This window comes from Spodoptera frugiperda, chromosome 10, assembly GCF_023101765.2.
Source record: "Spodoptera frugiperda isolate SF20-4 chromosome 10, AGI-APGP_CSIRO_Sfru_2.0, whole genome shotgun sequence".
Lineage (NCBI taxonomy): Eukaryota > Metazoa > Arthropoda > Insecta > Lepidoptera > Noctuidae > Spodoptera > Spodoptera frugiperda.
Genome location: NC_064221.1, coordinates 4501156 through 4523138, shown reverse-complemented (window position 1 = coordinate 4523138; position 21983 = coordinate 4501156). Strand labels below are relative to the sequence as shown.

General features: G+C 35.9%; 2 protein-coding genes across 4 annotated transcripts in view; one reads left to right on the top strand and one right to left on the bottom strand.

Annotated features, from left to right (window-relative positions):
• The window catches only part of LOC118277362 (phosphoinositide 3-kinase regulatory subunit 4), a 69614-nt gene extending 65076 nt beyond the window's left edge, over positions 1-4538 (bottom strand). For all 3 annotated transcript variants that reach the window (XM_050696420.1, XM_035596123.2, XM_035596124.2), the window contains exons 1-4: positions 4210-4538; positions 3434-3614; positions 1202-1372; positions 78-266 (exon numbers count right to left, since the gene is read on the bottom strand). In XM_050696420.1, the coding sequence (XP_050552377.1) occupies positions 78-266; positions 1202-1372; positions 3434-3614; positions 4210-4301 (633 nt within the window). In that variant the 5' untranslated portion in view covers positions 4302-4538. The remainder of the gene's footprint in view (positions 1-77; positions 267-1201; positions 1373-3433; positions 3615-4209) is intronic.
• A 2129-nt stretch (positions 4539-6667) lies between these two features.
• LOC118277361 (stromal membrane-associated protein 1) lies at positions 6668-21122 on the top strand. The gene is made up of 5 exons (XM_035596122.2): positions 6668-6879; positions 10699-10829; positions 15387-15565; positions 16068-16176; positions 16283-21122. Exons 1-5 carry the CDS (start codon positions 6762-6764, stop codon positions 16997-16999), a joined length of 1254 nt encoding a protein of 417 aa, XP_035452015.1. The 5' UTR covers positions 6668-6761; the 3' UTR covers positions 17000-21122.
• The last annotated feature ends 861 nt before the right edge of the window (positions 21123-21983 follow it).

Here is a 21983-nt window from a genome sequence, read left to right as displayed (position 1 = left end):
TTTCTTTACCTAGCCCACAACAAATTTGGGCTAGGCCAAGAAAAAAGTACATTATCTATGTTACGATGAAAACTTACCCCAGGTCTATTATGTGGGTCGGGTGCCCTCACGAATCTCTCGGGCGCGACGTAGCAGAGCCTCCTGCGTGAGGTGTCGAAGAAGTAGCTGAAGTCGGCAGGATTGTCATCGGGTAGGAAGGTCGGCTTGAAGGATGCTATGTCTGTGAGCAGCACCCACAGCCAGGATGTCACCATTATGTTTTCTAGCTGAAATTAAAAAATATAGATAAATGATTGGTCAGAAATAGAGTAGATGAATAGTTTTTATATAGAATAGAATCAGGCGTTCATCTTCATGCTACTCTAACAATACAGTAAGATTTTTAGTTTTATAAATTTGTATAAGCGGAATTAAAACTAAAAATCTTACTGTATTGTTAGACTAGTTTTTATTTTAATGGCCATCTTGTACAATATTAGACACGTATTTTTTATTTGAAATATCGCGTGACGTCATTTCTAGGTACATTTTATACGTGCAGGCAGAGGTGTACATTACGGCAAGTAATGCCACTGTACAATGTACACCCATTTTCACCATTTGTGTTATAAGTCTTATATGTGTATCTAATAGGTAGAAAAATATTAATTTCTTCCCCAATTTCATATCTACAATCGATCTTAGGGTGTATTTCCACCACCACTATGCATGATCAATACATCGCATACTCACGCTGCGCATCTTCCTCGCACAGGTCCATAGGTTAGCATCAGTGGAAACAAACATATAGTTTCACAGCTTAGCTATTACATCTTCGTAGCATAGTTACATAGCACATCTCTGGTAGAAAGCACCATCATAACCTCCAGAAGCTATACAACCTACATAGCTCCGTCGCTCTTGCACTGCTCAATGATCGACCATTCTGACACAATTGTAGTAGCAGACTAAGGCCCCTGTACAAGATACTCTTATGTTTTTTATGAGACATGCCGGTAATCGAGCAGACGTATTACCTGATGGTAAGCAATCGCCGCCGCCCGTGGACACTTGAAACACCAGAGGCTTTACAAGTGCGTTACCGGCTTTTTGGAAGTTAGGAATTTAAGGGTTGTTGTTCGGGAATGGGGATGGGGAAGATTGGGAAGGCGGGAATTGGGCCTCAAACAGAATCAAGACAAAAATAACTCTAAACACTTACTTTAATATCCCCATGACATATCCCGAGTTTGTGCATGCGGTGCAGAGCGTACAGCACTTGGAAGGTGATCCATTTCTTCTCCAGGGTGGTGAGGAAGGGGCGCGTGGACATGCGGTCGTACACGCTGAACTTGCAGTATTCACGCATCAACAAACCTGCTTTGTCTGTCAGCTGTAAATAAGGAAATAATATTGAATTGGATGGAGCTTATAAATTTTTGATGAAGTGATGATCACAAACTGTTTATATAGCGTTTTCTGATAGCGTTTTTTCCTGTATCGTGAAAAGAACTACAAGTTTTTGTGGAAATATAGACTTTGTCGTGCGTTTCTTAAGCCGCGACATATTAGGCCGCCGCGGTTTGAGTGTATTTAGTAGTATACACTCATAGCATAGCATTAAGTGCAACTCTTCTGGTGTTGCAGGTGTCCATGGGCGGCGCTGATCGCTTACCATCAAGTGACCCGTCTGCTCGGCCACCAATTCTATTAAAAAAAACAATCTGTTTTACATTGAGAAACTAACCTAATAATTTTTAGTACTTATAAAAATACTAATCAATGAGTTTATTATTCAATCATACTCATATGGCATATCTACATATTTATACTTTAAAAGATGCAATTAGTTTCAATGCACTGGACTAAGTAGAAAAAATCCTTTATTTTAACATTCAAACAATTGGATTTTTATCACAACTGAATGGATATCATATTACCTTCTAATTGTGGAAAACCACAAAAAGTAATTAAACAAACATTTATAGTGAGAGTTCACAGATAGCTAATAGATAAGTCAAACTAATGAGGTACAAAAAAAGTTAACTAAAAATATTGTATTACCTTTAACTAAGAGTCTCCATAACCTAACTACTGCCAAATCTAATTAAGACTTAATACCAATCCTAAAATTATTTACGTAAAGACTAAGAGAAAAAATGGTTAAGACATTAAACATCATGGGGGTCGTGCTCATAAACTCGTAGGTGACCAATGTTAGCAGAGGATTTGTCCTTTAAGAGTTTTCTATAAATAGTGAAAGACTTATCTAACAAAAATATGCATTAAAATATCATCATTCTCTATATGCAATATAATTAGTTGAGGGTATTTCTAATATAAAATTACTTAGCACTTGTTTCATCACCTTCATACAAGTACCCGATAAACTTTATGACAGATAATTCATACAAATTACAATATTAACACCCGTATTCACAAACGATACTTTCCTCAGTGAAGTAGCAACGCTCTGCGAAGTAAGGCATTTCTCACTGCGTAACATCTGGCAAGCCTTTCAATTCATAAACGATACTTAAGCGACCCTTGTCTAAGCAAACCCGTAGCGTTGAATAGAGCTCTGTGATTGGTTCTCGTATGTTGCGTATTTCACGTCGCTGCTTGACGTTCGTATCAGTTGTCATACAACAACGTCAAAACATAAACAGTTACCGGTAACCAAGAACAATTTTGAGTTGTCATACAACAACGTCAAAATATAAATAGTTACTGGTATCCAAGAACAATTTTGAGTTGTCATACAACAACGTCAAAATATAAATAGTTACCGGTAACCAAGAACAATTTTGAGTTGTCATACAACAACGTCAAAATATAAATAGTTACTGGTATCCAAGAACAATTTTGAGTTGTCATACAACAACGTCAAAACATAAACAGTTACCGGTATCCAAGAACAATTTTGTTAATATTTGTGTTGGTTTTATATTCACAAATATGGATACAATAACAAAATCGGGATCCCTAAACACAACTGTCTGTCTGTCCGAAAAATACTTATATTTCTCTAACAAGAAATAAACCTTGTGACATCTATTGCCATTGACAATGGCTATGCGTTGCTTAAAACAGCTGGCAGGCTACTTTAGCTGTGCGTTCATTTTGAAGGACGCATAGTACCAGCTGTCACTCAAGTATTGTTTATGAATTAGATTTAGGGGCCCTGTGCGCTCGCGCGCACTAAGAGACCGCATAGTATCGTTTGTGAATACGGGTGATAATCTCTTTGGTACATAGTGGCTGTTTAGTAGGACAAGCCCGACACAACCTCCCATACTGTTGCAACTCTTGTAAGCCAGGATCTACAGTAAATACAACCATGGAAACAACGGAACACTGAAGTCCAGCACGTCCCCATGAATGTCTGTCTAGGATAGTGGCTATCAACATAACATTGTGAAACAGCCCCTTAGTAGTTATATTAAAAACTTACAATAACTCTTTGGTACGGCAGACAGTTGAACGCAGAAGCTAGCTGCTCTTTTATCTTCAGGATCCGCTCCTTATGCTCTGCTAACGGGAGCGAAGGATCGTGAACCGCAAACACCTTTACAACCACAAGTCCCTCACGGGATCTAGCACGAGCTACCTTCAAGAACCGGGTAGAACCGAGGCTGGAAAGAAGGAAAAGAGATTCATGATTTATTTGCATAATGTATGTGTATACTTTCTATGGATGATTTTAATTGTTGTTACATTGACATGCATGTATTATCTCATTGTTAATTGATTGATTACAAAGCGTTTTGTACATCTACTAATAAAAAAAATTAAGATAAAAGTTTTCTAGTTTCAACAACAATTTTGTGTGTGGGTAGTTGTGACAAGTTAGACATTATTTGATTTTCAAAGAGTGGATCCAATCTGTTAGTTTAGGTGCATCCCTTTCTCAAATTAGTATTTCTTATTGCATAAGTTCTGTTACTATGAAGTTAATTATTGTCTACATTGTTTAATTAAGGGATAAAATTTTATTGTGTATTTCTTGCAACCCTTCTCTAGCATAGCTAACAATATGGCATTTTTAAACAAAAGATGCTCTTTTTCATAACTTTTAGAAAACTAAGAAGAAAAAATAAACAAAGAAGGGTCGATGCCAAGGCGTAAATTTAACTTTTGAACTTATTTAACAACGCCATCAAGTAGTTTTTATCAGAGTACCTACATATCAATGTTATATTGATAACTGCTACAGAAATTGATTCATACCTCTGGTCGAACGATAGGTCCACATGGTCACTCAGGTAATGTTCTACAGGATAAATCTGCGACGGTGCAACCCCCACAAGCTGATTTCCCATTGTGTAATTTTATATTTACAAGTACTATTCAGTCTAACACATTTCCTGATTTATTCGTCTAGGAGATTATCACCCTAAAAGCTCTGAGATCTTGGAAAATTTACTTATCTAGTATATTATTAATTTACACAATAATTACGATTTAATAATAGAAAATAAATCTTGAATAAGTGCACGTATGTATTCAAAACAAAGCAAAATTTGCAATTTTTGACAATTTACTGCCAGCTGCCAGTTCGAAAGTTTGACAATAAATTACTGTCAGTGTTACCAATAAATGAAATCGTTTGTCCCTATAGGTAAAGTTAAATTAACCCCTTCCCTAACTTTAAAAATAAGTTGGCAAATATCGTTCATTTTCATCATTAATTCACTGGTTTTTCTGGTTTCAACATGTGTAGATAATTCTTATTTTGAAGTAATAGCATTTCGTGCGTAAATCGTCATAACATGCTAGAAGGATGTTATGCTCTGCCATTAGTGTATTTTATTTTGTTTGGATATTACTTATGATTTAATGATAAATAGATTACACAAACTAGAACTAGGGTCTAGAACTCTCAGATTACACAAAACTAAGAGCGCTCTCCGCAAATGATACTTACAAGTACCTGGGTATGTCAGAGGGATTAGGCATTAATGGACCGGACATGAAACAATCGTTACGGGAACGCTTCTTTGGCCGCCTGAATAAAGTGCTGAAAAGTTCATTATCAGGCGGAAACAAGGTGCGAGCCTATAACGGTTGGGTCATGCCGGTTCTAATGTATTCTTTTGGTATACTCAAGTGGACTCAGACTGAACTTGACACTCTGGATAGGCGAGTCCGAACACTGCTGACTGCAAATCGTATGCATCACCCTCGTTCATCGATCATGAGGTTGTACATCCCACGGAAGTGTGGGGGTCGAGGCTTGTTAAATGCTAAGACCCTTCATAACCGTGAGGTGTGCAACCTCAGGGAATATTTCCTGAAAGTAAACGAGGGTATGCATCGAGAAGTAGCGGCAGTGGACAATGGATTCACTCCACTATCTTTAGCAAAAGAGAACTGGCGCAAACCTGTGGTACTAAGCGTCAATGACCGCAAGGAGGTATGGCATAGCAAGGAGCTCCATGGACGCTTCTTCCGGGCCCTTCATGGACCCAGTGTAGATTTTCTGGCGTCCGTATCTTGGCTACGATTCAGTAATCTCTTTGGAGAAACTGAAGGATTTGTCTGTGCAATTATGGACGAAGTTATCCTTACGAATAACTACCGGAAATATATTATTAAGGATGGGACCGTTGACATATGTCGGGCATGTCATAGTCCTGGTGAATCCATAAGACATATAATTTCTGGTTGTGGTCGTTTGGCTAATGGTGAATATTTGCATAGACATAATCAGGTGGCCAAGATTATCCACCAGCAACTTGCTTTGCACTACCAACTTGTTGAGTTTGAGGTTCCATACTACAAGTATGCGCCCGATCCAGTTCTCGAAAACGGCCATATCACGTTGTACTGGGATCGATCTATCATCACTGACAGGACTATTGTAGCCAACAAACCTGATATAGTGGTGATAGACCGACAAGCGCGCCCCACGATGATAATCGATATCACCATCCCTCATGACGAGAACCTCGTGAAAGCTGAAAAAGATAAACAAATAAAATATCTTGACTTGGCTCACGAGGTTGTCGACATGTGGAATGTGGATTCGGCTATCGTTGTGCCGATAGTCGTGTCGGCCAACGGTTTAATACCCAACAGCCTCGACAACCACCTTAGAAGGCTGGGGTTGGGCGGATGGATCAAGGGCCTGATGCAGAAGGCAGTACTCCTCGAAACGGCACGTATTGTGAGGAGGTTTCTGTCTTTGGAGCCCTAACCACCGGTAGCTTGGACCATGCTCCCGCTACTGGTTGGCTCCTATTTTTATATTTTTAAATGTTATTTTGTTTTTTATTTTTATAAGTAATGTTTAAAAATATAATTTTAGAGTGTTTTAAATAAATAGATTAAATAACCTGCCATCTGAAGACATAATGTTTACAGAAAATCCTGCAGCATTACTTATCCCATAATTAGAGGAGAAGATAGTAAAGCTAGAAACCCAGATTACTGAGGGACAGGTGCGTTCGGAAACTGTATAGAGACTATTTCTGATTTAAATTTTAATTTCAATAAAACTCTAACATTTTCTTTAAATTCAAACCTAATTTAGTAACGATATCCACTATACAAGTAAAATAAAGTGAGAAATAGCAGATTTAATTAATATTTTATTGTTTTTTGAAAGAATAACTGCGTGCAAGGATTTTTATTGCCGTCAAAAATCATAGAGTAAATGACAACACAACTCATCAAATTTACTGTCATATTAGCTCTATGGTTTCTCTTTCCTTCAACAAACAAGCATTCCACCCATTTTCATTGAATTTGATATCGTTTGCCTATAATATTTCAAAGAAATGTCTTCTAAAAGTGAAAAAGATCGAGCCAAACAGATCCAGGACAGATGTCAGAACATATTGATGCAAATGTTGAAGGATGAAGACAATAAATATTGTGTTGACTGCGATGCTAAAGGTACGCGGATTTTTTCTTATTTTGTTTGTTCATTTTTCTGATTGAGCTTCATAAATGTTTGTAGAATTGGGTAATATAGTTTTCAAATTACTGTTTCCTCATAACTTGCGCAAATTTCGCGTTTGTAATTGAGGTCCTTGAACTCAATTTTAAAACATCGAAATTATTCAAATGACTCACGTTATCTCGTAATAACTGTCTTGCTATCGTTCTGGAGCATACATTTCTATTATTTCTGTACCCTCACATAGTTGGTAATTGTAAGGAACGTGAAATAATTAAGCAAACAAATGTTTGACAAAGAATTCCTTCTTGGTTGAATGATTCATTGGAATGTGTTCAAAATGGAACAAAATTTCTCACTGACAGCTGCCAGTGTTACCTGAATTCCTAATTAGCCAAGCCTATACCCTAATACCACTATCCAGTATCACAAAAATTCAATAAATCCACCATGAGTCCTTATAACAAATCTCCATAGATATGTTTGATGTGTTTTTTAAGACCAATGTAAGCTGTCATTCTGCCTCTAGTGCAAAAAACCCAACTTTATTTTGTTGAACAAATCAGCTGATTGTGTGATGTCAGACACATAAAAAATGTGCTTTTGTTATAGTATGTTATATTAGTACTTAAAATTTTATGATTGCTAGATAATATTTACTGTGTGTGTGCATATAATACTTTTATTAAGATCTTAAAGAGGTAATTAAACATAAAATCAGAGTTCTATACATAAAAAAATTTGTTTCAAAACTCAATAGCTATAATAAACAATGAGAGTTCATCATAAAATCTATAATGAAAGATTTCTCATGCTTTTTAAGGTATCAATGCCATGATTTCTTAATCTAATCACTTTCTAAGACTTGTCAAATTAATGATAAGCATTTCCAGGTCAATAGCATTCCTATCATCAAACAAGGTTTTTATCAATAAAAAAAAGTCTTCCTACATTCTATATTATCTATGATATTTAATTTTTTAATTATCTGCTAATTCATTGCTAAGGTATTTCATGATTCTTCCTTTTCATTTAATTATTCTTTATTTATCTGTAACAGATCTTCTAATGGACATGAAGTGTTGTTATTTGCATTGTAATGTTAGAATGCATGTTGAGTTTATAATGAGTGACATAATATCATTGAATGCATTACAATAGTGCTATGGAGGCCAGTGACCATTATATTTGTGTTACATCAGCTCTGGTATGGCTTAAGAACAATGTGATGATACTTGACTCTCCTCATTTATTGCTCTACAAGTTTTAAGTTTGAAATATACATTTTTAAGTTTAGATAAGAAGCTTTAAGTAAATCAAGAGCCGAAACCCAAGTTTTCCGCCTATGGCTTTCCACACGCCTTTTTAAAGGATTTTCGAAGGGCAGATTTCCAAATAAAAATATCAATTTTTAGACTATCTTGTAAATTGCGGAATGTTCCATTCAAACTTCCACCCCGCATTTCAGGACAGTGGAGGATTAGAAAGAGACAAAATGTAGCCCATATCACTCTCCAGCCTCCCAACAAACTTCACACGGAAAATCATGTCATGAACTTGCTCTGTTGAGATGTGTAGAAAGGATAAATACACAAACACACTTTCCTATCTATAGTATTAACTGTGGCAGTATAAATATAGTGTGTTGCTTCATGTTAATTTTTTTTATTCTTCCGCCTTGGGCGAGGTGGGAGGGAATTTCAGACTTACTGATTAAAAACCACCCTGGAGCGGGAGCCCCAATAAACCCGCTAGGGGCTAGTATGGCTGCCACCACTTATCATGTACAAGAAAGGTTTACCCACCCACTAATTCTTCTTCATTATCTACTTATCTCAATGACAGGGCTGTTAATGGTAAATGTCCAACATAGAAATGTTTATCAGAAACATAATTTGATTACAGTTATCTTCAATAAACATTCTAATATCACGGTCAATGATAATTTACCAAAATATTAATTTCTAGAAACTAAGTGATTATTATTTTAGCATTGGATGTCCTTCTTGAAAAAGATAATTTGAGAATATTAGACACGTATTTTTTATTTTTTCTTACGGAAACTATTACTTTGGATTTTTTATGAAATTAGTGTACAGACAGGGTATGAGCTGACTTGGGTGATAGGATACAGGAACGAGGGTGAAGCTGCTGGCGGAAGCTAGTCAACTATATTTTCGTATTATTTACAGTTCTAAAAATTAATTTTAAAATAGCAATTAGTTAATGAAGACCTTGCATTAATTGCAAATTATGGTCAACAGGAAACTGGTAATTGTGTGAGCCTATCCGCTGCGTTATTTGCAGTATGGAAATGGTACATAATACATACTTGAAATTGTAATGAATTTCATAATTAGGAGTTGGCACTATATGCTAAGAAGACAAGTTTAATAATTATTTTTATTAATAACTCTTTGTCTGTTTCTGTGATGCTTGTAAATATGTATATATTTTACCGTATTTTTTAAATTGCTTACTGAAACAATGAAACAATGAATGTATTTTTGTAAATAGGATACAAAAGAGCATGTTTACACATCAAAAATATTGTATAAAAAAATCTACATGTGCTCGGCATTTCCTAACGTACTACTCTGAGAAGAAATGCCGAAACAAACTCAGGTATACTGTATATGTATACTCGTATTTCTACATTCATTCTTAAGACTTTGAGCCGACGAAAAATTCTTAAAGGCCAATCCTCCGATAGCGTCAGCCATCGTTGTTTGATTCTGCGTCTAATGTATTAACTTGTTAAAAATAAGAAACGATTTAGTAGTGCTATAAATTAAAAAAAATATCTAATAATGCCGGGCATAACTATGTAACATTCGTAGCAATTGGCGTTCCACTGTCTCTGTCTACTTTCATGGTAGTCAGGCGTGTGGTTATATATTATTATGTATGTAATGCTGGACATTGCCCAAATATTGTAAGTTGTCAATCATCATAATTGAATAAAATTGGTAGTTGTATCAGCAAATATCGATTTCCGTCCGCATTCCGCTGAAGTGAAACATTGATCCGTGATGTGATCGATGTTTCATAATTGTGTAACAATCAATGTTAAACAATCTTGATTTGATAAAACAGACACACACATACTGCACGCAGTGGGAAACCCTGGTGTAGTGGCATTGTTTAAACATGAAACCTTAAATATTCTCTTTAAATCAGTCAATAGGGTTAATAATTTTTATTTTAATCTCCGTCTTGTACATTATTTTAAAATATTAGACATGTATTTTTTATTTTCTTACGGAAACGAATACTTTCTAAGATATTATAATTGATTTGAAATGTCGTGTGACGTCACTTCCAGGTACATTTTATACGTATTTGTTACCACTCTTAAATTTTGATTCGCTTTATCTAAGACTGTTATCTTATAAATTAAAGATTGACTTGATTGACACATTTTTATACTACTAGTGGATTCCGAAACCTACGTTCATTTGCAACACTAAAGCTATCACAAATGCTTTAAGGATCATACAGGGAACTGTTTTATTTAGTTATCATTTCCGAATATGATGATCGGGCATCCGAAACTCACTACCCAGATGAAAGGAAACCTAGCCATATTTTGCAATCAGAGATTTTTGTATAGAAACTTCATAATATCTTCCCCATCCCCATTCCCGAACAACAACCCTTAAATTCCTAACTCCCAAAAAGCCGGTAACGCACTAGTAAAGCCTCTGGTGTTTCAAATGTCCATGGGCGGCGGCGATTGCTTACCATCAGGTAATAAGTCTGCTCGATTACCGGCATGTTTCATAAAAAAAAATATATATTCTATTTATCTCCAGGTCCGCGCTGGGCGTCATGGAACTTGGGCATATTCCTGTGCATCAGGTGCGCGGGCATCCACCGCAACCTCGGGGTCCACATCTCCAAGGTGAAGAGTGTCAACCTCGACTCATGGACACCTGAACAAGTTGTAAGTACCTTTAGACAGAGAGAGAAAGTAAGAGAAAGACTCATACACTCTTTCGTGGGAGTTTTACATCCAGAGGTAGGGCATTGCCCTCCGCCAAGTCGAGCAAAAAAGCGACACGCTTTTTCGTACGATTATTTTGAATATAACCATCTATAATGACGCCTGCCCGCCTTCGTGAAGCGATAGGGAGTCTCAGACTCTTTCTGAATAAATACCACCCTGTTCTTACTCTTGCTTCGAGCCAGGGTAACATATGGTAACTTTACCGACAACACCAGCCGCTTTTCTTTTCGCCGTCTGGATTTCGCATAATTTATTTATATCAATCACTGCAAATTGCAGGAAAAATAACTTGGAACATTAACAATATACAATTGCGGAAAAATGTTATAAAATAAAGAATATTGTTATAATATAGAAATAACTCTATTTATATACAGGTGAACAATTGAAAGCAAAGAGGAAATTCTAAGAATACATATAATATTATGAAAATAAAAGTGTTGATGAGGTCACCACTTTTATCTTTTTATAGGAATCGGCTCAAATATACTACATTTTTAAATACTACTTATAAAACACAAAATATAATATGAAAATAGAGGGTACAAAAGAGAACACTACAAAACCTTCCTGCTTTTAGAAATAAAAAGCAACTTCAACAAAAGGTACTAAATATTTTCTTATCGCCATATAAATTTTTTTCTTGTGAAATGATTAAAAACGTTCTTAAGTACCTACAAGCAGCGCATCAAGCTACCCTCATCTATTTTAAATACATTTTCAACTTTCTTACTTGAACGATAAGGTTCGAAATCGGTTACAAAAAGTTCTCAGATTAGTATACGATGATATGCCGCCTGCCCTCATCTATTTAAAATACATTTTCAACTTTCTAACTTGAACGATAAGGTTCAAAATCGGTTACAAAAGTTCTCAGATTAGTATACGATGATATGCTGGCTGTATTTCAGTTGTATAGTATTTTAGTTTCGTGGGTCGCGTGACTGCTAGCAATGAAGAAAGGTTTAGTAGTAAAACCTTACGAAAAGTACGAAGCTACGTCAATGGACTCAGGCAGCAGGCTTTTGTTTAAATATTTATTGTATGTAGTGTTTTAAGCGCCATTTACATGATGCAAGTTTTTTGCCTGTTGCATACAATAAAATTGAAGCAATAATTGACCTGCATGGTCTAAACAGTACGTAACATTTTGACCTTTTGCACAAGTTTTGCTTGCCAAAATTTTCTTGGTGTAAACAGCACATACAAAAATTTCTTAGTCGATTCTTGCATTCAATTAGTTTTTTCTTCATTTGCCAACATGAGTGCAGTAAGTGAAGGTGTGATAATCGTTGCTGCTCTTCTAAGACAAGAAATATTGAGAAATCGTCGTAAAAAGAGGTGTTGGATCAAAAAATGGATAGCAAGAAGAGGAGTTCTTGGAGCGTCTAACAATCTTTGTATAGAATTACAAATAGAAAATGAAGATGACTTTAAGAACATGTTTCGTGTCAATAGAACCCAGTTTTATTATTTATTAGATAAAATTGGTCCTTCTATACAAAGGCAAAATACAACAATGCGTAATGCTATTCCTGCTCGAACAAAACTAGAAATAGTATTAAAATATTTGGCAACTGGAGATTCGTTTGGTACACTGTCACAATTATTTAGAGTACCTAGGTGTACTATAAGTACATTCTTGGTCGAAGTTCTTGAAGCTATTTACTCTGTATTAGAAGATTTTATAAAGGTGAGTTCGAAATAAAACAGTTTTTATAATAGAATCATATATTTTCAGCTAAATAATTTGAAATTGTTAGTTACTATTTATGCTCAGAGCGAAAAATAAAGAATATTTATTTTTTATCAAAATATAAACTACGGAATTTAATTAAAATGGAAAAAATTACATGTTCAACCATGTGTCTTCGCTGCCTTGTTTCGAATACGGGGATTCTGGCATTGGAGTAGAGTTTTGTCGTTCTTTTTCTCTAAGATCTTGCAGTTTATATTTTGATAATATTGCTTGTATTTCGTCTTGAGCATGTATGCTATTTTCGGTATTCAAAATTCGCAATGAAGACGCAACATATTTTCCAAAATTGTCCAAATCATCATCTTTTTTTTCAAGTCTTGCTCTTTTTTCAATATTGTCCAATTTATTTAAGGCCGATTCTATGTAACCTGCTTTTTTAGTTGTTTTTTTAGGCATTGGAAACGAAAGCACATCATCGACGACTTGTATATTTGAATTTATAACATTTTCAATATTTTTCGTATTTTCATTTTCAAAATATTCAAAAACTACTTCTTGCGATGCCAGGGACGTATCATTCTGAAAACATACACTTATTTCATTATTTTACAGGTGCCAAGATCTGAAGAGGAATGGAATAAAATAATAAGGGGCTTTTTTATAAGATGGAATTTTCAACTGCGTTGGTGCCATTGATGGAAAGCATATAAACGTAAAATGTCCCCCTGGCACAGGATCAGACTTTTTTAATTATAAAAGTACATTTAGTATTGTGTTACTAGCTTGTGTTGATCACGACTATTGTTTCACATACATTGACGTGGGAGCAAAAGGTAGAAACTCTGATGGTGGAATATTTAATATTTGTACTTTAAAGAAGGCTATTGAAGAGAATACCCTAAATTTGCCAAGTAATGCAGTACTTGTCGGAGATGAAGCGTTTCCTTTAAAACCTTATTTGATGAAACCATATCCTCGCCGTAACGATTTAAGTAGAGAACAAAAAATCTATAACTACAGATTGTGTAGATGTAGGAGAATCGTTGAAAATGCTTTTGGAGTTTTAACATCCCGATTTCGAATTTTCGAAAAGCCAATCACTACAAGTATAGACAAGGTCGATGTCATAGTGAAAACATCATGTGCTTTACACAACTGGCTTAGGAAAACTTCACCTGCGTCTTACACCCCACCAGGTTTTATGGACGAAGAATGTCAAAGAAGTGGTCTTCGTCTTGGTACTTGGAGACAAAATGCTTCAGGCGGAGCTTTTGAAAATATAATATCACAGAACAACAGGAATAGTACAAGGGAAGCTATAAGAATCCGTGATAATTATTGTCATTACTTTAACAATGATGGTGCTGTACCTTGGCAAGACAGTGCCATTTTTTAATGAAAAGAAAGTTTCACATTTATAATATTATGCACTTGACTGTACTTTAGAAAATTTACATAAATACATACTTACCATATTTGATGTTGTTTCTCTGTGTTCAGAAGTTTTCCTTAAAAAAGAATCCATTAAATTATACCAAGAGATTTTGGACTTGTAAATATCAGCAGTACCGGAGCCAGTGCTCATTGAATGTTTTATCTTTTTCCTTTCCGCATTATACTGCGTTCTTAAGTTTTTTATCTTGTTTGTAATTTCCTTAGGTTCCAAACCGTCAACTCCAAATTCTTGTGCAAATGCTACAAGTGCAGCACTACGTGCATCACGGTTCTTGTAATTCACATTTTCAGTGTCCCACAAACACTCATGACTGCGATAAATGTCAATAAACTTTATTAAGTCAGTAGAGCCAAATTTTAACACTTTTTGACTCATCTTTTTTATAAGTATTTGCGCTGTAGCATGGTGCGGGTGACAGTTGCTTGTATGACGTTGACGTCTCTCAGTGGGGTATACAGACTCTTTACAAAACCTTCCAAGACTTGAATAAAAAATTTGACAACGCAAATACGTGCAATACTTGAAGCAACCCGCCAATGAATGGTACACGCACATACAACTCTCTTTTTAGACAAGTCAAAACTTGAAAGCAATAATCTCCTAAACATTATTGTATTGGTCTAAACAGAAGACATTTGCAACTATTTTTGTCAAGACTTGTTTTCAATAATTGCGTTTAATTTTTTTACTTTTAATTTGTATCCACGTGTAAATAGTTGCGTACAATTCTTGAAGGGCAATTAACGCACGTAATTTATTGCATTCAATAATTGCACTTGAATGTACAAGAAAATTGTATCGTCTAAATCACACTTTATTTTTGCTTTAGTAAATGTTGTATGCTAGCATCTAGTCACTAAGCTACCTAACAACATTGATGTACACTAGAATCTGGTGTATACTATCTTATTGAAAAGCACCTAAAGTAAAAGAGGGTAGGGAGGCCTTTGCCCTGCAATGGGACGATCATGGCTGAAATATAATCTATAAATCTATTGATCGTTGTCATCTAACTCTTGAAATAGTTTAAGTTGATATAACCCTAACATTCATAGCGTAGCAGGCTTACCGGGACTCCGGCTCGAAAATCAGGAGTAGGAACGGGGTGGTTTTTACTCAGTAATAGTCTGACACTTCTCTCGCTTCGCCCAAGACGAAAGAAGTTACAGAATGTTATTCCCCCCTTAAAACATACATATAATTCGGTTGTTGATTATTAATTAAAAATTACCTCTTCACATGTAGAGAAATATCTTACGTTTCATTAGTGTAACTTTTTTCACTATAAGTCACTTAAAATAGCACAATAATTCACCACCATCATTTCTCTCAACTCCAGGTATCTCTTCAACAAATGGGCAACTCCCGAGCGCGCGCCGTGTACGAGGCGAACCTGCCCGACTCGTTCCGAAGGCCGCAGAACGACTCCTCGCTGGAAGCCTTCATCAGAGCCAAGTACGAACAGAAGAAATACATCGCCAAGGAGTGGGTGCCACCTGCGCTGCCCAAGGTTAACTGGTGAGTAAAATTATTTTAGGTTAAATGGAATATAATTATCTAAGAACTTATTTGCAGGTGTTATGCTCTGATCCGGAGCTACAGACTACCTAGCGGGTTTACTCGGGCTCCGGCCCGAAAAGCAGGAGTGAAACGGGATGGTTTTTTGCCAGTAAGAGTCTGACCGCCACACTCGCCTCGTCCAAGGCGGGAGATGAATTTTCCGTAAAAAAGGGTGTTATGTTCAGATAATGAAGCTGAAGACTTAATTGACTGCACGGTTGGCGCCGTGGTTAGGTATCTGGCTTCCATGCAACGTGTCGCGGGTTCAATTCCCGCACGGAACCCTTTGTGATGTAACCACATATTGTTGTTCCTGGTCTGGGTCTCATATGTATATGTGAAATTGTATTCCATAACCCTTTGGTTTGTCTCTAGGAATAGTGCCCACTACTGCGTCGCAGATTCACACTACCCAACTCAAATTTGATACTGCTATAATTCTCCTAACACGATGTTTCAGGGACAAAGAGATTGACGAAGAAATAGAGAGACAAAAACGGAAAAAGAAATCCACCACCTCGGGCTTAGGGCCTCTGCCTGCGCCCTCTACTAGTGATAAGAAATATAATGTAAGTCATCCTGTATTATTACATACTTATTATACTCTAGTACCATTTGTAGTCATGTATTTACTATAAGATATAGTTTTTAACTATTAAATATATTTTTTTTCAGAAGTCTGACGTCATTCCCAGCATCCCGAAACCGAAATCGTCAGTAAGTCCAAAACTGGGCCGGTCCACACCACCCACTGCCCAATCAGACGCGAGCAAAGCCTCCAATGGGGCCGCGGACCTTCTTGGACTGGACACGGGCTCCAAATCTGACGCGAAACCAGCCAACGATGACATATTCTCAAGCTTCTTCTCAGCACCTCAGGAGAAACCAGCGGAGACGAAGCCAGAAGACCTGAAACCCGATCTGAAGACTGAAGAGGAGAACTTCTTCAAGCAGGCTGCACCAACGGAGAAGGAGAAGTCAAAGTTAACAAAGGACAGTATATTAGCCCTATACAGCCAGACACCAGCAACTAATCTAGTGAACCAATTCAACCCGGTGCCACCAGTGCAGCCGGTGCAACCTGCCTACCCAGCCTTCGGCAACGTGTATCAAGCAGGTTACAGCAACATGCCCGTACAAAACGGTATGCCTGCACAATTCAACCAATTCCCCATGAACAGTCAGTTTCAACAACCGTTCCCTGGACAGGTACAGCAACCGTTGCAGAATCAGCCTTTCCAAAGTAATCAGTCGTTTCCAAGTAATCAGTTCTTCAACCAGCCTCAGCAGGGCTTGTCGCAACAGTTTAACAGTTTGAACTTAGGGCAAAGTTTTCCGAACGCGTTCGCGTCGAACAACACGAACGTTGCTAGCAACACAACTTGGCAGTAGACTGTAATGTAGTACTTCTCCTTTTTTTTATTTACCGCAGATGTATTTTTGTATGTAAGAAGCTGGTACGGTCATGTAGTGAGAGTTTAGTTTCATTTTTTCTTTTATAACTGTGATGCCATAGATATTACCTCAATTTTGTTCTAGGTTTCTGACAATAGTTTTTATTAACTGTCTAACTAAAGCCTGTAAAGATTCGCGATTAATTGTATTGGGACACATTCCCGATATCAATGTGTTCAATACAAGATATTATTCATTAGGCATTAAAATTCATATTACTTCTAAATAAAAAAGCCCAATAATACTTTACTCAACTAAATAGTCAATTGAAATCACTACATGACAAAGCTAGATACATCTGCGCAGGAGTTTAAGGCGTGTAGATATGCGAATAGAGGGCATTTTGGCTCGGTCGGCTTATTAAACAGTTTGTTCCTATATATAATGCTCATATGTAAAGAGCTACATTTGGCGCTGTGCGGTCGTTGAAAAAGTCGTGAAGAGGTCTATCTTTTTTGTTAACACCAGAGGGCGCTGAAGTATCTTTTAGTCTTCTACGTCCAATGATAGCTGTCTAATATTAATTATTCATGTACAGCGTACTATCGTAACTGTTTGATGTAACTCGATTAGTTTCAAGCCACGATGGGGACTCATATACATGAGCAGGTTGCACATGGGGAAATGTGCTCCATCGTAGGCCGAATCATCACTTACCATCAGGCGAGACAGCATTGTGCGTCATAACACATTTAATATGTTTCCCAAATGTTATAATACAAACAAGATTTGATATTAGTAAATAATCTATAGGACAAAGATCTTATATTTCTACGCCCAAAGCATACAGACTTGATAGACCTCTTCACAACTTTGAACCTTATATCTGAAACTATAACGACGAAATTCCACTGTAAGCGATCGCATATAGGTACTTATACTTTTTGAATAAAATGCTATTTTATTTTTTTATTCTTATTATTGTAAAGTGGAATGTCCATTGCGAAATTATGTTATTAAAGTATTGGAAAATTAAATTATTATTATTATTTGTTAATTTAATGGTTTTTGAGGCTGCACCGCGCCTATTGTGCAGCTAATATAGCTTGGGGGCTTTGGAATAAGTGGACACCCCTTTTTAAGGGGTAAGCGTCCACAGGCCCGCATCGTACGCATCGCACGCATACCATAATATGACGTCATCGGTACGTACGATACGGATCAGTGGACGCAGTTGTATGAGTTTCTATACAAGACAAACTAAAATCCGTTGCGTACGATGCGGGCCCGTGGATGCTTACCTTTAGAATGAAATAATGCAGAAAATTACGAAATATAGACAGTATGTTGATGAAAAATCAACCTTATCCCATTCACACAGAGATCATATTTGAAACGTAATATCAATAAGTTATTTTTTCTATCTCAAAATGTCTGGATACTAAAGGATACCAATCAAGTTCAGATCCTTTTTTATTTATTTTAGTCTCCAAATCTCCACTTATTCTAAAGTTTTTATTATGGTAAATGCCATGCAACAGATATCAAACCTTATACTATAAATCATAGAATTCAAAATGCATTACATACATGTTCATTTTACCACATATTTCAAGCTGTGTCTAAATATTTGGGTTGAACGAAATTAGACCTTATTCGAATAGGTCGTAGAGCACAATGTAATCTAAATACTAATTGTACGTTTAATTTACAATAATTTCTAAGTATTTTAGGAGGTAGTGGAATTAATAAATTAATACTGAAATCTCCTGAATGTACACAGCCTGAAATATTAACCTTTACCTATAAAATTGCCATTTCTAACCTCTTGTCTGTCGATATATGAGACACAATAGGAAACACATTGTGTCTCGCGTAGATCTACGCTCCAACCTACCACGCCCTGGACGAGGCGAGAGGGAGTGTCAGACTCTTACTGACTATAAACCACTCCGTTCCTACTGTTGCTTTTCGAGCCGGAGCCCCGGTAACCCGCTAGGTAGTCAACTCCGGATCAGGCTTCAGTCCTACTCGGCCCCATCTGTGGTGATCTAATGGCTCCTTGAGGTGCGCAACATACCACAGTTAAAGGTTATTTTACGGCGGAGACGGCAATTTTATAGGTAAAGATATATTTATTACAACCCCAAGCTAAACAATTCGACCTATTTCGATGTTGGACGATGAAAAAACAAGTATTTACTTCCATCAGTTAGAAAAAAGAAATATTAGACACGTATTATGTTTTGTTTGTAAGTAGTTTTACTACTTATTATAAAAAAAGTGGAGTGGAGTTATACAGTGGGGGCTTGCTACGTCATAACTATGTTTACTTAGCTGTGACGTCATGTGATATTGCGATTCAAATGTGTATTGTTGTGAAAATATACGTGTCCAATATCTTTTTAATCTAACTGATGGATAAAATATTCTTTTTTACTTAAACATCATCATATTTATGTAAATCTGATATTTAAATTATAATTTGCGAAAAATATCATGAAATGTTTTTATACGTTATTATAATTACTGTGTATCCAAAACGTTACACTTTGATTAATAATTTAGCACTTTTTAACACTATTTTAAATATCTATGCACAGATAATTAATTTGTGTTTGTGTATCGATCGTAATTCGTTCTAATTTTAAGTAGATTTTTTTTTATTTCTTTAAACGAAATAGGCGTCCCGGATTCGTAATATGTGGTACGTAAATAAAAATATATTTAAAAAATTAACTCATATTCTAACAGATGTTTTATTTTTATATTAATTAATTGAATTTATAATAGAAATCTAACAAATGTGACATGTTATTTAAACAAATTATGTATTTAATCGTTAAAAAATGTATTCGGGACGTCTGTTGTTAAATTGGTGCGTGTTCAACGGTATATTGTCGTTTTTTTTATTATTATTTATAGATATTAAAATACTATTTAATAAATCTGATAAACATTTTTCTCTAAATTGTAAAGTTTCTATAATAAAACTATTTACAAGTAGGAAGCCATTTCCATCTCATGCGTTCAGCCTTTTTGGTGTTGCAAGTTTACAAGTATTATTATTATTTTTTATTATAAAACTGCTTGATATTTATCATTGCGGGCTGCGCAAGTCTATAATTGTTTGGTCGTAAAAGACTGAAGTGTATTTTTTTTATTTGCAATATTTACTTACAATTTAATTGTGATTAACAACGTGTTAGCTAACGAAAATAACTATTATTAGTTTTGAGGCAACATTGAAATTATAGGTAATATATGTCATAAAAAATGTATACAGTGGTTAGCAAAAATATGTGTAAACTTCTATGAACTGAAAAAAAAAGTAATAAAATTAGTTTCCATTCCTATCTGTATGTCTCTTGTCTATCTGTCTTTTCCAACAACAATTTACTCCTTTCATATTGTGAAATGTGAACAACTTACGGAACAAAATGAACTAATTTACCGAGGGTATAAAATTCGAAAATCATTTAGGTATCTACCAAAATAATTATTTGAATATTTATGCTCGCGAGAAAGATCAGTTACTCGCTGAGTATTTTAGTCTAGCAAAAACTATTTGTCTCTACTTACCCTTAAGAGCTGTGAACAGTGAAATCAAACCCTATCTACTTATGCCATTAGGGACTAGGGACCTTTTCATGTGCAATATCGGAATCATAAAATCTTATATGTAACCGAATAGATCCTCAGTTTTCATCAATATAATGTACGTAATGTAAAAACTAGTACGAGTTAGTTTTACGTGTAACGAAATGGAAATGAAAGCGCGTTCGCCACTCTGATTGGCCGGCTCGAATGAACCAACCAATTAGAGAGTGCCTGCGATGTCGTTAAACGTAAAACAAACTTCGTACTAAGCCCTCACTCCTCCATTTCTTTTTATAACTACTCTGTGACCGTGTTTGTAAGCTCGTTTTACTACTGATGTATAATTTTTTATTGTCATTCATACAACCCACTTTTGATGTATTTAGTTGAAATATAAAATGTGATTCTTATTAAGTGAATTATGTAATATAGTAAATGTAACGGGCCATAAGTCATATTGGCTGAATGTAGCCCTGATTGAGCCTGTATTTCGTTTACATGAATAAATATAATGCCAATATGTTTTGTTTCTTTTTAAACCTTTGCCGTATAAAGATTTAAGTGTGGGAGAGCCTTCGGCACGACCGGGCTGGCTCGACCGGAATGATACCGCGGCCTCACAGAAAACTGAAGTGAAACAACGCTTACGTTGTGAGTGAGGTTACCGGAGGTCCAGTTACTCCCCTTCCCATCTTCCCAATCCACTATTCCGCAACAACCCTTGGTCAGTGGGACCCTTAAATTCCTAACCCCAAAAGGCCGGCAACGCATTTGTAAACTGAGGTTTCGGATGTGGCGACGAGGATTGCTCACCGGCAGGTGATGATGAAAAATTAAACACCTATCTATTTTCATGTCCTAATGGAGTCAAACCTCACTTCATTTGACTAGGTAAGAAGGTACAATTTCAGAGTCATGAAATCGAATTACCCAATGAGTAGTACTTGTGCTTAGAAATTCTATTCTCTTTGTCCTATCCAAAGATACCAAGTTACAAGCACACAAGCATAGGAATGGAATCTTCATAACAGACCATGAAACCTGATGGGTACCAAAAAAGGTAAGTACGAAAGTAATGTGACATACTAGACTTGAGATCTTGATTATTTAATATCTAATCGTAGGAGTCAGGGCTCGAGTGGCGTCTTGCAACAGTTATTTTGCATGTTGCATTCTAATAGGAACATCCCGATGTGGTACGATTATGATACCAATTCGTCAGCGAGTGACAACCCTAATGAATCGATTATGGAATCGATTTTTAGTAGGTAAACCTACTAAAATATTATAAAAAATATAAACATTTTATATCTATTATGATTAAACAAAATAAATGCATATTTTTATTTAAGTACATATCGTCATCAATCGTTCATCAATT

Bases quoted from the DNA above. Each gene is read 5' to 3' on its own strand.
- LOC118277361 (XM_035596122.2), top strand. From the start codon at position 6,762: ATGTCTTCTAAAAGTGAAAAAGATCGAGCCAAACAGATCCAGGACAGA. The intron at 15,566-16,067 runs GTGAGTAAAATT...ACGATGTTTCAG, and splicing joins GCGCTGCCCAAGGTTAACTG to GGACAAAGAGATTGACGAAG. The intron at 16,177-16,282 runs GTAAGTCATCCT...ATTTTTTTTCAG, and splicing joins CTAGTGATAAGAAATATAAT to AAGTCTGACGTCATTCCCAG.